This window comes from Narcine bancroftii, chromosome 5 (assembly GCF_036971445.1).
Source record: "Narcine bancroftii isolate sNarBan1 chromosome 5, sNarBan1.hap1, whole genome shotgun sequence".
Classification (NCBI taxonomy): Eukaryota; Metazoa; Chordata; class Chondrichthyes; order Torpediniformes; family Narcinidae; genus Narcine; species Narcine bancroftii.
In genome coordinates, this window is record NC_091473.1 from 47,465,641 (window position 1) to 47,479,189 (window position 13,549).

The following is a 13,549-nucleotide window of genomic DNA, read 5'->3' on the forward strand; positions in this document are numbered from 1 at the left end:
ATACAGCTTTGTAAGCTATTTGAGCATCTCAGGCTCATGGGCCGAAAGGCCCTGTTACCGTGCTGTCTGTGTAAATCCACTCCTCAATGTATGCCGAGAAAATCTGTCATGAGAGAGAGAGAGAAAGAGAGAGAGAGAGAGAGGAAGCTGCCACAGCTGACAAAAATAATTAAGCAGCCATTGTGAAGCAAATGGCCTTTTCCTGTTTGTGTCTTGCTGTTTTGAAGAAATGCTCAGTTTTGTTGTTCATGCTGAATAATCTTTTTCCAATTGGATAATTGTTTCTCAACAGTGTGCATTTATTCTGTTGATGAAACAGAAAATGCTGGAAATATGGAGCTAGTTAACAGTGTCAGTAGAGTGAGAAATAGAGTTAATCCATATTTCCCCCCTCCTTCTCCCTCACTCCCCTTTTCTTCCCTCCTTTAGTTCTTATTACATTATTTTTACTTCTTTATATGTAGTTTGTCGTCGTTCTTTGTTCTTGTTACATCTCTTCATCTCTCTTTCTGTCTTGCAGGCGTTCTGCAAATTCTCGTGCTTTCTCCGGATCTGAGAACAGTCTGTTTTGCTGCCCCGGGATAACTATTTTAAGCACCACTGAATATCTTAACATAAATTTATAGCCTTTCTTCCATAGGATCGATTTTGCTGCGTTAAACTCCTTCCTCTTCTTTAGGAGCTCAAAACTTATGTCTGGGTAGAAAATTTTTTTTGACCTTTGTACTCCAGTGGTTTTTTGTCTTCTCTAATTTTATTCATTGCCTTCTCCAAAATATTTTCTCTTGTCGTGTATCTCAGAAATTTTATTAAAACGGATCTTGGTTTTTGTTGTGACTGTGGTTTCAGGGCTAATGTTCTGTGTGCCCTGTGTATCTGTGTCTCTTCTGACTTTCTTGTTGAGCTGCTTGTCTCAGTTTGTTGGGTATTTTTTTCATGGTTTTTTGATATTGGTCCTTTTCTTCTGGGCTGGTTATCTGTTGAGCCTCCTGCTTCTATTTTTCTTTCTCATCCCTCCCTTTCCCGTTGCATTCTTTTTCTTCCAGCTGGGAGCCCTGCTGTCGGGCATCTCTCAGCTGTTTGTGCTCTGTAGTTTCACTCCACAGCTGGTGCCCCCTCCCATCGGTGTTCTTCTTGCCGTGCGCATTGCGCAGCTCTGTTTGGCTCAGTGAGCCATTTTTGCAGTCCTACGGTTGGTAGGTCGTGACCCTGCGGAGTCTCCACTAACCTCGGGGAGCGGGCTCCTCTCCACGGCGGGTCCCTGCTTTTCCGTGCAGATAAGGCCTTCTCCTTTCTCTTCCGGCGACTTTCCTTTTTTTCCCATTATTTTTTTTTTCTTGGGTGCCATTTTCTTTCTTTTCTCCACACCTTTATCTTTTATTTGTTGTGTTCTGTGTATCTGCAACTTTGCTTTTTCTTCTCTTTTTTTCTTCTTTTCTGGAGAGGGCTGGTATTCACCTACTGGCCACTACTCCATCACGTGACTCCCGATATTATTTCATCCATATTGAGAAATGTCTTTCAATACCATTTTCTGTGAAAGGTCTTTGAATCTGAAACATTGACTTACTTTCTCTCTCCACAGATGCTGTCATACCCACTAAGTAAATTTGGTATTTTATGTTTTAAAACAGTTCCCATGTTTTCCTGTTTTATTCTGTGGTTGCTACTTCTCCTAAATTGTGCATTTGTTGTTTTAGGGGGACCCTGGAATTCCTGGGAGAATTGGGTTCCCTGGCAGAAAAGGAGATCAGGTAGGAAAATGTCAGAATGCCACACAGGCCCAAGCACCTTCAGCTGATGTAGGGTTGGGATGCTTGAGTCCATTGAAATCATCACCATGTGACTGAACGACAACTTCACCCAGCACGAGGACCAACATTGATCTGTTCTTCTATTACATCATTCTTATATAAAAATAGACCCCAAAGGTCAATCAAAGCTTCCAAAGCACAGTAGCAGAACTATTGCCTCACAGCTCCGGAGACCTGTGTTCAAATTGACTTCTTGTGCAGAGTTGCACTTTCTCCCTGCGACTGGGTGGAACTCCTCCAGGTTCTCTGGTTTCCTCCCAAATTCATAAGATTGCTGTAAATTTCCCCCAATACATAGGTTGGTGGTAGAATCAAGTGGAGGTGAGTGGGAGAAAGCTGGGCAGTGGGGCTGAGTGGTTCAGCTCATGATTAAAATGGCATAACAGACTCGATGGGCCTACTTCTGCTCCTATACCTAGTGATCTCATGAATCTGGGGGATGTTGAGGAGAATGTGGGGAGAATAAAATTGGATGACCATAGGATTAGTATAAATGGTTGGTTGAAGGTTGGTGTAGATTCGATTGGGCATGTGGCCGACTTTGGTGCTGCATTTCTCTATAACTAGATAAAACTCCAAAGGCAAGACATCGAGTCCCCAGGAAGTTATTTTAATTGTTACCAGACTATTGTACCTTGATCCCATGCTGGGCATAGAGACCACAGGTGATTCCCTGTAATAATCCCTCCAACATTTCCTCTCTAGTTTACTGATGACACAATATTCAGCTGGGCTGAATTCTAACAGGAAGAATGGAGTTACTCCATTTTCATTCCTATGTTTTGTCTTGCAGGGTGAACCTGGAATCATTGGATCCCCAGGTTTAACAGGGAAAGAAGGCCTCATTGGACCCAAGGTATGACTCCAATGGAAAATCATTGAAGAATAGCACCAAGGGTTACAGGGATTTCTGCCACTTGACCTTTTTGTCATTTATGGCATTGGTCTGTTCTTTTCTAGGGTGACCGAGGGTTTAATGGACTCCAGGGGCACAAAGGAGATCGAGGAGAGAAAGGCGAGCGAGTGAGTTATAGTTACCAATACAAAGTGTGCGGTTCTGCTTTACAAATCACAAAGATAGGTTGCAGGTACTGCTCCGGGTTTTCAACCTGGATTATAGACTCGTGATCCTGGAGTCGGGCAAACCTCAAGCCTTTGGCTCAGATAAAAGGTTGCTACTACCTACTGAACTGTGAATCACCATCATTATGCAGCTTTGCCTCTAAAATGGAATTGGATTCTCTGGTCAGTGGAAATTACTCTAAACTTTGCATCTTCAAGAAGATCGTCCGGGAGGAGTCACGTGATGGAGTAGTGGCCGGACGGTGAACTCCAGCCCTCTCCAGAAAAGTCAGAAAAAACAAAGCAAAACAAAGAGGCACAAAAATAAAAATCAAAGTAAAGTGAATATAAAGGTGGAAAGAAGATGGCGACGAAAAAAGAAAAGTCGAAATCAACGGTAAGAAGAGAGGAAGAGAAGACAACGGAAGATGAAGGAAAAGGCCTTACCTGTTCGAAGAGGCCCGCGGAGGAGAGAGAAACCCGCTCCCTCAGGTCGGTAGAAAGTGGACTACAAAAATGGCTCGCTGAGCTGAGTAAAAGTGCGCAACCGCGCATGCGCGACTCCTTGCGCATGCGCGATGCGCATGCAAAAAAACACACAAACGGGAGGGGTGACCAGCTGGGGAGTCGATCTCCACAGCCGGCAATGACAGCTGCAGAACACCTGCAGCAAGAGGAGAACATAGAAGACAACGAAAACAAGAAAGAAGAGAGGAAAAGGGCAACAAAGAAACAACAGATGGCCAACCCAGAGGAAGAAGAAGAAGAAGAGGAAGAGTACAGTGAAATAGAAGAAGAAGGGAAAGGCAAGATAAAGGATATACTTTCTCTTATTAAAGAATACATGGAGTCATTTAAAGAATGGCAAGCGCAAGAATTTAATGATTTAAGAAGAAGAATAAACAATACAGAAGAGAAAATGAATAAAATAGATATGACCTTATCAGAAATGGGAAAAAGAATGGACAAGGTGGAAGAATGAGAAGCAGCAGTAGAAATGGAGGTAGAGGACATAAAAAAGAAATTAGAGGAATCTAATAAAAAAGTTAAGGAGACACAAGAACTGTTAGCTCAGAAAATAGATATAATGGAAAATTATTACAGAAGAAATAACATAAAGATAGTGGGCCTTAAGGAAGATGAAGAAGGCAAGAATATGAGAGAGTTTATAAAAGATTGGATCCCTAGGATCCTAGGATGTCCAGAACTACAGCAAGAAATGGAAATAGAAAGGGCACATAGAGCATTGGCCATTAAACCACAATCACAACAAAAGCCAAGATCTGTTTTAGTAAAATTCCTAAGATATACTACAAGAGAAAAGGTACTGGAGCAAACAATGGAAAAAGTAAGAGAGGACAATAAGCCACTGGAGTACAAAGGGCAAAAAATCTTCATTTGTCCAGATATAAGTTTTGAACTCCTGAAGAAGAGAAAGGAGTTCAATACAGCAAAGGCGATTTTATGGAAGAAAGGGTATAAATTGATACTAAAGCATCGAGCGGTATTGAAAATATTTATTCCAGGACAACAAAACAGACTATTCTCGGATCCAGAGAAAGCACGAAAATTTGCAGAACAATTACAAAATAGACTGAGAGATGAAGACGTGTAACGAGAGTACAAAAGACTGCGAACTAAAAAGACATAAGTTTTGAACTCTTGAAGAAGAGGAAGGAGTTCAAAACATCGAAAACGATCTTATGGAAAAAAACAATTCTTGGATCCAGAGGAAGCAAGGAAATTTGCAGAACAACTACAAAATAAACAGAGAGATGAAGACATGTAATAAGAGTAAAAATGACCACGATTTATATGTATGTGGGTAAAGAGGTATATCTGTGTATATGTATAATGTGCATACATGAATGTATCCGTATTTAGAGGAAAATATAGATAGTAGAGACAAGAATTAATAAGGGAAGGAAAAGTAATAGAGGGAATTAGGAGGGAATTAAAAGAGTGGCCTTTGTCACATATGAAAAGTGAAATCTTTTCTGGGGGGGCTGGGTGGGGGGGTGTTACAGTCACTGCAAAATCAGCTGACGCTTGCGAGTGAATTCGCAAAACCAAATGGAGAGGGGAGATGTGGTTGTCCGACAAGGGATAAAGGACAACTCAGAAGGGGAAGGGGGGATTGGGGCTAAAGAAATTTTAAATAGGAGAATAAGGAAAATGTTGATGTTTTAGGAATGATGTCTTATAAAGGATTCAAAACAAGAAAACAGAAATGGATAAGAAGGAAAGGTAATGATGGAGAAACGGAAAGGGAAGATAAACAAAGTATAAAATGGCTACGTTGAACTATATGACTTTAAATATTAATGGAATACATAACCAAATTAAAAGGAAGAAACTGCTAAATTTACTGAAAAAAAGAAAAAATTGAAAGAGCATTTGTGCAAGAAACACATTTAAATGAATTGGAGCATAAGAAATTAAAGAGAGATTGGGTAGGACACGTAACAGCAGCATCGTATAATTCAAAAGCAAGAGGAGTAGCTATATTAATTAGTAAAAATGTGCCATTTAAAATAGAAGAGGAAATAATAGATCCAGCAGGGAGATATGTAATGATAAAATGTCAGATATATTCGGAGTTTTGGAATCTACTCAATGTATATTCACCTAATGAAGAAGATCAAAAGTTTATGCAAGATATCTTTTTGAAGATAGCAGATACGCAAGGGAACATATTAATAGGAGGGGATTTCAACCTGAATTTGGATTCAAATATGGACAAAACTGGGAAAAAAATTAACAGAAAGAACAAAGTAACCAAATTTATAATTAAATCGATGGAAGAAATGCAACTTTTGGATATATGGAGGAAACAACACCCAAAGGAAGAGGAATATTCATATTACTCGGCTAGACATAAAACATACTCAAAAATAGACCTATTTTTGTTATCAGCTCGTATGCAAGATAGAGTAAGAAAAACAGAATATAAAGCTAGAATACTATCGGACCATTCACCCTTAATATTGACAGTAAAGTTAGAAGACATCCCTCCAAGAATGTATAGATGGAGATTAAACCCCATGTTACTTAAAAGGCAGGATTTTGGAGAATTTATTTTGAAATAAATACGGAATCAGTGGAAAATAAGTTTATACTATGGGATGCAATGAAAGCATTCATTAGAGGGCAAATAATAAGTTATGTAACCAAGATGAAGAAGGACTATAATCAGGAAACAGAGCAGTTGGAAAGGGAAATAGTAAATATAGAAAAAGAATTAGCAATGAAGGAAGATACAACTAAAAGAAGAGAATTGGCGGATAAAAAAATAAAATATGAAACACTACAAACATATAAGGTGGAGAAGAATATAAGGAAGACAAAACAGAAATATTATGAACTAGGTGAAAAAACGCACAAAATCCTAGCATGGCACCTTAAGACAGAACAAGCTAAGAAAATGGTATTGGCATCAAGGAAAAAAGACAAACAAATTACATATAATCCAAAAGAAATTAAGGAAAACTTTAGAGAATTCTATGAACAATTATACTGAACTGAAAACAAAGGGAAAGAAGGGAAAATAGATGAATTTCTAACTAAAATTGAACTACCAAAACTACAAATAGAGGAACAAAATAAATTAACAGAGCCATTTGGAATAGTAGAAATACAAGAGATAATAAAAAAATTACCAAATAATAAGACACCAGGAGAGGATGGATTCCCAATAGAATTCTATAAAACATTTAAAGACTTATTAATTCTGCCCCTCCTGGAAGTAATCAACCAGATTGATAAAACGCAAAGCTTACCAGATTCATGTAAAACAGCAATAATTACAGTAATACTAAAGCAAGGGAAAGATCCACTCACACCAGCGTCATATAGACCAATATCTTTACTTAACACAGATTATAAGATGATAGCTAAATTATTAGCAAACAGATTAGCAGAGTATGTACCGAAAATGGTAAATCTAGACCAAACTGGATTTATCAAAAAAAAGACGCACAACAGACAATATTTGTAAATTTATTAACTTAATTCATGCAGTAGAAGGGAATAAAGCACCAACAGTAGCAGTTGCTTTAGACGCAGAGAAGGCCTTTGACAGAGTAGAATGGAATTATTTGTTCAAAGTATTGCAAAAATTTAATTTACCGGAGAAGTATATTAATTGGATTAAAGCATTATATAAGGGACCATTAGCGAAAGTGACAGTAAATGGACATGTATCAAAGCAATTTAACTTAAGCAGATCAACACGACAGGGAAGCCCACTATCACCTTTATTGTTTGCGTTAGCTATAGAACCACTAGCAGAATTGATAAGAACAGAAAATAATATAAAAGGGATAAAAATAAAAGACAAGGAATATAAAATCAGTTTATTTGCGGATGATGTTATAGTATACTTAACAGAACCAGAACTATCAATAAAAGAATTATATAAGAAATTGAAGGAATATGGAGAAGTGTCAGGTTACAAGATCAACGTAAATAAAAGTGAAGCAATGCCTATGAATGATGCGGATTTCTCAAAATTTAAGAAAGAATCACCATTTAGATGGCAAATGCAAGCAATAAGATACCTAGGTGTACAAATAAACAAAAATCTCGGCCAACTATATAAACTCAATTATTATCCACTAATGAAAAAATTACAGGATGATTTAGAGCATTGGAAAGATTTACCATTAACACTAATAGGAAGGATAAACTGTATTAAAATGAACATTTTTCCAAGGATATTATACTTATTTCAGGCATTGCCAATACAACTGACAGAGAAATTCTTCAAGGAGTTAAAGAAAATAATAAGGAAATTTTTATGGACAGGGGGGAAACCGAGGATAGCACTCGATAAATTAACAGAATGGTATAAACAAGGAGGCTTACAATTGCCAAACTTTAAAAATTATTATAGAGCCGCACAATTAAGATACCTGTCAGATTTTTATCAAACAAGGGAAAAGCCAGATTGGACTAGATTAGAATTAGATAAAATAGGGGAAAAGACACCTGAACACATATTATATAAATGGGATGAAAAATTGGTACAACATAGAAGTTCTCCAGTATTACATCATCAACTCAATATTTGGAAGAAGATTCATGTAGAAAGAAATAAAACAAATTATCAATTACCAAAACTAATATTGACGCAAAATAAGTTACTCCCTTTTACAATAGATAACCTTTCCTTTAGAGAATGGGAAAAAAAAGGGATTAAAAGAATATAAAATTGTTTTTCAGGAAATAGATTATTATCCTTTGAACAAATGAAAGATATATACAATATAACTCAAGATACAGCACTGGCATATTACCAATTGAGATCCTACTTGAAGGATAAATTAGGAAGCAGTTTGAGTTTGCCAGAGGGAAGTAACTTTGAATATGTGATTACAGATACAATGATAATCAAAAGATTTATAACAAATATGTATATTAAACTGCAAGAAAAGGAGAATGAGGAAACAAATGGTAAAACTAAACAAAAATGGGAACAGGATTTAAATATAAAGATAAAAAAGGAAACATGGGAGAAGTTATGCTCTGGAACGATGAGAAATACAATAAATACGAGGTTACGTATGATACAATATAACTGGATACACAGGTTATACATTACACCTCAAATGTTAAATAAATGGGACCCAACAGTATCTGATAGATGTTTTCGATGTAAAAAGGAAATGGGAACAACAATTCATGCAATCTGGACATGTGAAAAAGTAGAAAAATTTTGGGAAGATCTCAATCAGATATTAAATAAAATAACAGAAAACAAAATAGCAAAGAATCCAGAGATCTTTCTCCTAAGTAACATAAAAAACAAAGAATTTGGAATTGATTTGGAGGATGCACAAAAAAGATTTGTTAAGATAGCTCTAGCCGTAGCAAAAAAATGTATTATGTCAATGTGGAAATTGGAAGATAATTTGAAAATACAACAATGGTATATAGAAATGAATAAATGTATTCCATTGGAAAAAATAACATATAGTTTAAGAAATAATATTGAAATATTCGAACAATTACAATGGAATGGGAGCCTTATATTAAACACAATAGCGAAAACCTACCGGGGACAATCGCTACCTAAGTTAACGGAAGGAAAAGGAAATGAAAAGAATGGACTCAGTGGAATTTCTGGTGTATTTTTATTGAATGACAACATTGTCTGACTGGTTTAATGTATCCTAGATTTTATACCTTAAATGGACGGGAGGCGGGAGGTGGGGAGGGTGGGAGGGGAGGAGGGAAGGTGGGGGGGGGAGAAAATGACATTGTATATGTGTGAAAAGGAAAAAATGTGTATCATGGTTAATGTGATTTATGGTGTGAAAAATAAAAAATTATAAAAAAAAAAGATCGTCCATCAAAACCCCACAGAAAAATACTTCAATAAGTTGGTATTCTTTTCCAGATGCATCCTGGACATGAAAAACAGGAGTAAGAAGAGGTCATTCAGACCCTTTTATCTGCTCAAACTTGTAATTAGATTATGGCTGATCTTTTGTTTCAGCACCATTTTTCAGCACTGACTAATATCTTTAATATCCAAAGTTTCATTCATCTCTCTTTTAAATGTATTTAATGATCGAGCCATCATAGCTCTCTTGGGTAGAGAATTCTTTGGGTGACCATAATTCTTCTCAGCTCTGTTCAGAATTGCCATCCTCTTGTACGAAGACTGTGATGTCTGGTTCTGAACATGTTTGACAGCTCCTGGCCTGTACTCGTTGGAATGTAGGAAAATGAGGGTGGATCTCGAATAAATATTTTGCATGTTGAAAGGCATGGACAGAGTAGATGAAGAAAGGCTGTTGCCCACAGTGGGAGAGTCTAGGACAAGAGGGGACGACTTCAGGATTGAAGGGTGTCCATTTAAAAAGATAATTTTCTTAAGTCAGTGGGTGGTGAATCTGTGGAATTTGTTGCCACAGGCAATTGTGGAGGCCAGGTCATTGGGTGTATTTAGGGCAGAGATTGATAGGTTCTTGATTAGCCAGGACATCAAAGGTTATGGGGAGAAGGCTGGGGAGTAGGGCTGAGTGGGAAAATGGATCAGTTCGTGATTGAATGGCTGGGCAGACTTGATGGGCTGAATAGCCTATTCTGCTCCTATGTCTTACGGGCTTATCTCAGCCAGGGGAAACATCTTCTCCTCCTCCCTACACTCCCCTCCCCCATCAAAGGTAAACAAGAGAAACTGCAGATGCAGGAAAACTGAAGAAACCACAGAAAATGCTGGAGGAACTCAGGAGGTCAGGCAGCATCCATGGAAGGCCAAAGGTAGTCGACCCTCCTTCTTCACTCCTGATGAAGGGGTTCAACTTTCTAAACAAAAGACGGCATATAGATGGTGCCTTAATTCATTGCTGTTGAAGAAATTGGAGTTTTGTAATTTTATCAGAATAGAAATAGCAATGTTCTGTGAGACTAACTGCAATTCTCCTACCCACAAATTGATCATATGGGACACTTTAAAGGCTTATTTAAGGGGACAAAATAATTGATGACACATAAAAGATTAAGAGGGAGGTAGAGGAATTGGAGATAACCCAATTGGAAAAAGATATTCAAAAATCGGGCTTTGAGGAAAAATACAGGTGCTTACTAGAAAGAAGGTCAAGTATAATACTTTGCAGTCATAAAATGGAAAAGCTTATAATGAGAACCAAGTGCTAGGGGAAAGAGTCCACAAGTCCTATTCTGGCAGTTAAAACAGAACAGGTCTCAAGAACAATTAATGGGATCAAAATGGAAAAAGCCAGGTCTTCTTATAAACCTCAAGGTACAAATGAGACTTTCAAACAATTTTAACAAACCTGTATAAATTAAAAGCTGAAGGAGATTTTAATAAAGTAGAAGATTTCCTATCAAAATTTGAGCTTCCAAATTTAGATTTTGAAGAATGAAAGGGACTGAATGTTCTCTTTACTGAAATGGAAATAAAGAAAGCACTGTTCATTACAGGTTAATAAATTTCCTGGGGAGGATGGGTTTCCCCCTGAATTTTATAAGGAATTCAAGGACCTCTTGATGCCCCTTTTTATGGAGGTGATAGATCAGTTAGCTGAAACTTGTACCCTCCCAGAATCTTTTTTGACAGCAATAATTATGGTGATCCCTAAATAAGATAGGAATCCATTGAAACTCTCATCTTATAGTCCGATATCATTATTGAACACATACTATAAGATAATTGCCAAACTCTTGGCAAATAGATTGACAAAGCTTTTGTCAAAATTAACAAATAAGGATCAAACAGGCTTTGTGCAAAAAAAGTCAGTCTGCAGACAATGGAAGTAGACTGCTTAGTATAATACATCTAGATCAATCAAGAGGTGATCCGAGTGTGGCTGTGGCCTTGGATGCGGAAAAAGTTTTTGATAGACTGGAATGGGATTTCTTGTTTAAAGTGTTGGAAAGATTTTTATTAGGGCACACTTTTATAAATTGGATTAAGGAATTATATTATGGGCCCAAAGCAAAAGTTGTGATTAATGGACAGATCTGTCTCGCATTCCTGTTAACTAGTTCTAGTAGACAGGGTCATCCATTATCTCTGGCTCTTTTCATTTTGGCTATTGAGCTATTGGCAGAAGCTATTCACTGTGATATAGACATTAAAGGATTCAGGGTAAGGCAGGATGAACACAAGAACAATCTTTTTGCAGATGATGTACTGATATATTTGACAAAACCAGCACAACCATTGGAAAACTGCATTCTGAATTAGAAGATTATGGGAAGGGATCAGGATGCAAGATAAATTGGGACAAGAATGAAATAATATCACTTACGGGAGGGGAATACAGTTATTATCAAAGAAAATGTCAATTTAAATGGCCGCTCAATGGGATAAATATTTAGGGATTAAAATAAATAACAATTTACAAGATTTATATAAATTAAATTATGTCCCCCTTCTGATTACATTAGTTGATAGAGTCAACTATATTAAAATGCATATGTTGCCAAAACTTCAGTATCTCTTCCAAACATTGCTCAGATCATTGCCCCAGAGATTTTTTTTTCAGGATCTAAATAAACATATTAGAAAATTCCTCTGCAACAGTAAAATGGCAAAAATTTTCATCGAGAAATTAACACGGGATTATGCCATAGAAGGATTATAGCTCCCAGATTTAAAAAAAATATTATTGGACAGCCTCCAGTCCAAGTTTATCTCCCCGTGCACAAATTGAGCTGCACGAAAGGATAGCAAGAGATCTTATTTATAAATGGGATGCTAAACTGGCTTTGGGAATAAGAGAAGCCCCACTATTAAAACATGTAATTAATGTTTGGTATAAAATAAATCAAAAGATTGGAATTAGATTCAAAATAGATGATTAACATCAAAATTGGATAACAAAATCCTGGACACCTGGATCAGTTGTATCGAGGACTGTTATGAGGAGGGGAAACTTGGTCAATGGGTCAGTTAAAAAATTCCTATGGTTTGTTAAATAATTCTGTTCCCTTCTATCTTCAACTGAGATCTTATTTGAGGGACAAATTAGGTCCAACAATGACTTTACCGAAGTGCAGTGTTTTGGAGACTCTGATTCGAAAGGGGATTATAAAGAAATTTATTGCAGCAGCGTATTTCCTATTTCAAGCAAACTCTCTTAAAAGGGGGTTACGTAAGTCAAGACAGAGGAGGGAATCCGACTTGGACATAATAATTGGGGAACAGTGCTAGCCTGATCTATGTCGAGACAGTATGGCAAATACAGTTATTGTTAGATATAGACTAGTACAGTATAATTTCTTGCATGAGTTGTATCTCACACTGCAAAAATTAAATAAACTTAAATCAGAAATTTTAGACCGATGTTTTAGATGCAGCACAGAGGTGGGAACCTTTCTACATTCAATCTGGTCATGTTCCAAGGTGAGGCCCTTCTGGATAGATCTAGAGAATTTCCTAGAACAAATTAGAAGCAAACATTTTCCACACAACCCAGAATTGTTTTTATTGGGAAACATCATGGGCATAAGACCTATAATGAGGATGTCCAAATTTCAAACGCAATTTATAAAGATGGCTTTGGCAGTGGCCAGGAAATGTGCAGCTGTTACCTGGAAGTCTGATTCCCATCGAGGAATGGTACGATGGAATGTGGAAATGCAAAGTTGTGTTCCCCTTGAGAAAACCTCTTACAGTTTGAGGAACAAATATGATGTTTTTAATCAACATTTGGCAGCCATATTTATGGAAAATAGCTGTAAATCTTTAGTTATCCCCCCCCCCCCCCACTTCAGATCACCCTGTCTGAACCCCTCCCCTGGATCTAGAAAAGCTCGATAATTTAAGGCCTGGAAGGTGGATGGTGCATACTTGATAATTTCTTATTTTTTTTCTCTCTTTTTATTCTAGGCTTCAATAATCTTGTTTTCTTGCTCTCTATTCTTTTTCTATTTTTCTTACATTTTCTCAGGGGAGGGGAGGAGAGGTACAGTTAATTATAGTTAGATATGCAATAGCTATTAATTGATGTAATACTACTATTTTTTGGAAACTTATTTTGTCCTTTGCACTGTTTGACTTGAAAATTTGTAAATAAAATTTTTTAAAACTTCATGGATCTGCCTGACTCGCTAAGTTTCTCCAGCAAATTGTGTGTGTTTTCCCCTGTCAAAACACATTGTGCATTCTTGGAGAGTCCCAAGTTGAAGTTGAGATG

At 37.0% G+C, this 13,549-nt stretch overlaps 1 protein-coding gene across 1 annotated transcript in view; it reads left to right on the forward strand.

Annotated features, from left to right (window-relative positions):
- The window catches only part of LOC138765292 (collagen alpha-1(VII) chain-like), a 188,701-nt gene extending 175,449 nt beyond the window's left edge, over positions 1-13,252 (forward strand). The window contains exons 69-72 of the mRNA XM_069942338.1: positions 1,701-1,754; positions 2,608-2,670; positions 2,775-2,902; positions 13,243-13,252. Of these exons, the coding sequence (XP_069798439.1) occupies positions 1,701-1,754; positions 2,608-2,670; positions 2,775-2,902; positions 13,243-13,252 (255 nt within the window). The remainder of the gene's footprint in view (positions 1-1,700; positions 1,755-2,607; positions 2,671-2,774; positions 2,903-13,242) is intronic.
- The last annotated feature ends 297 nt before the right edge of the window (positions 13,253-13,549 follow it).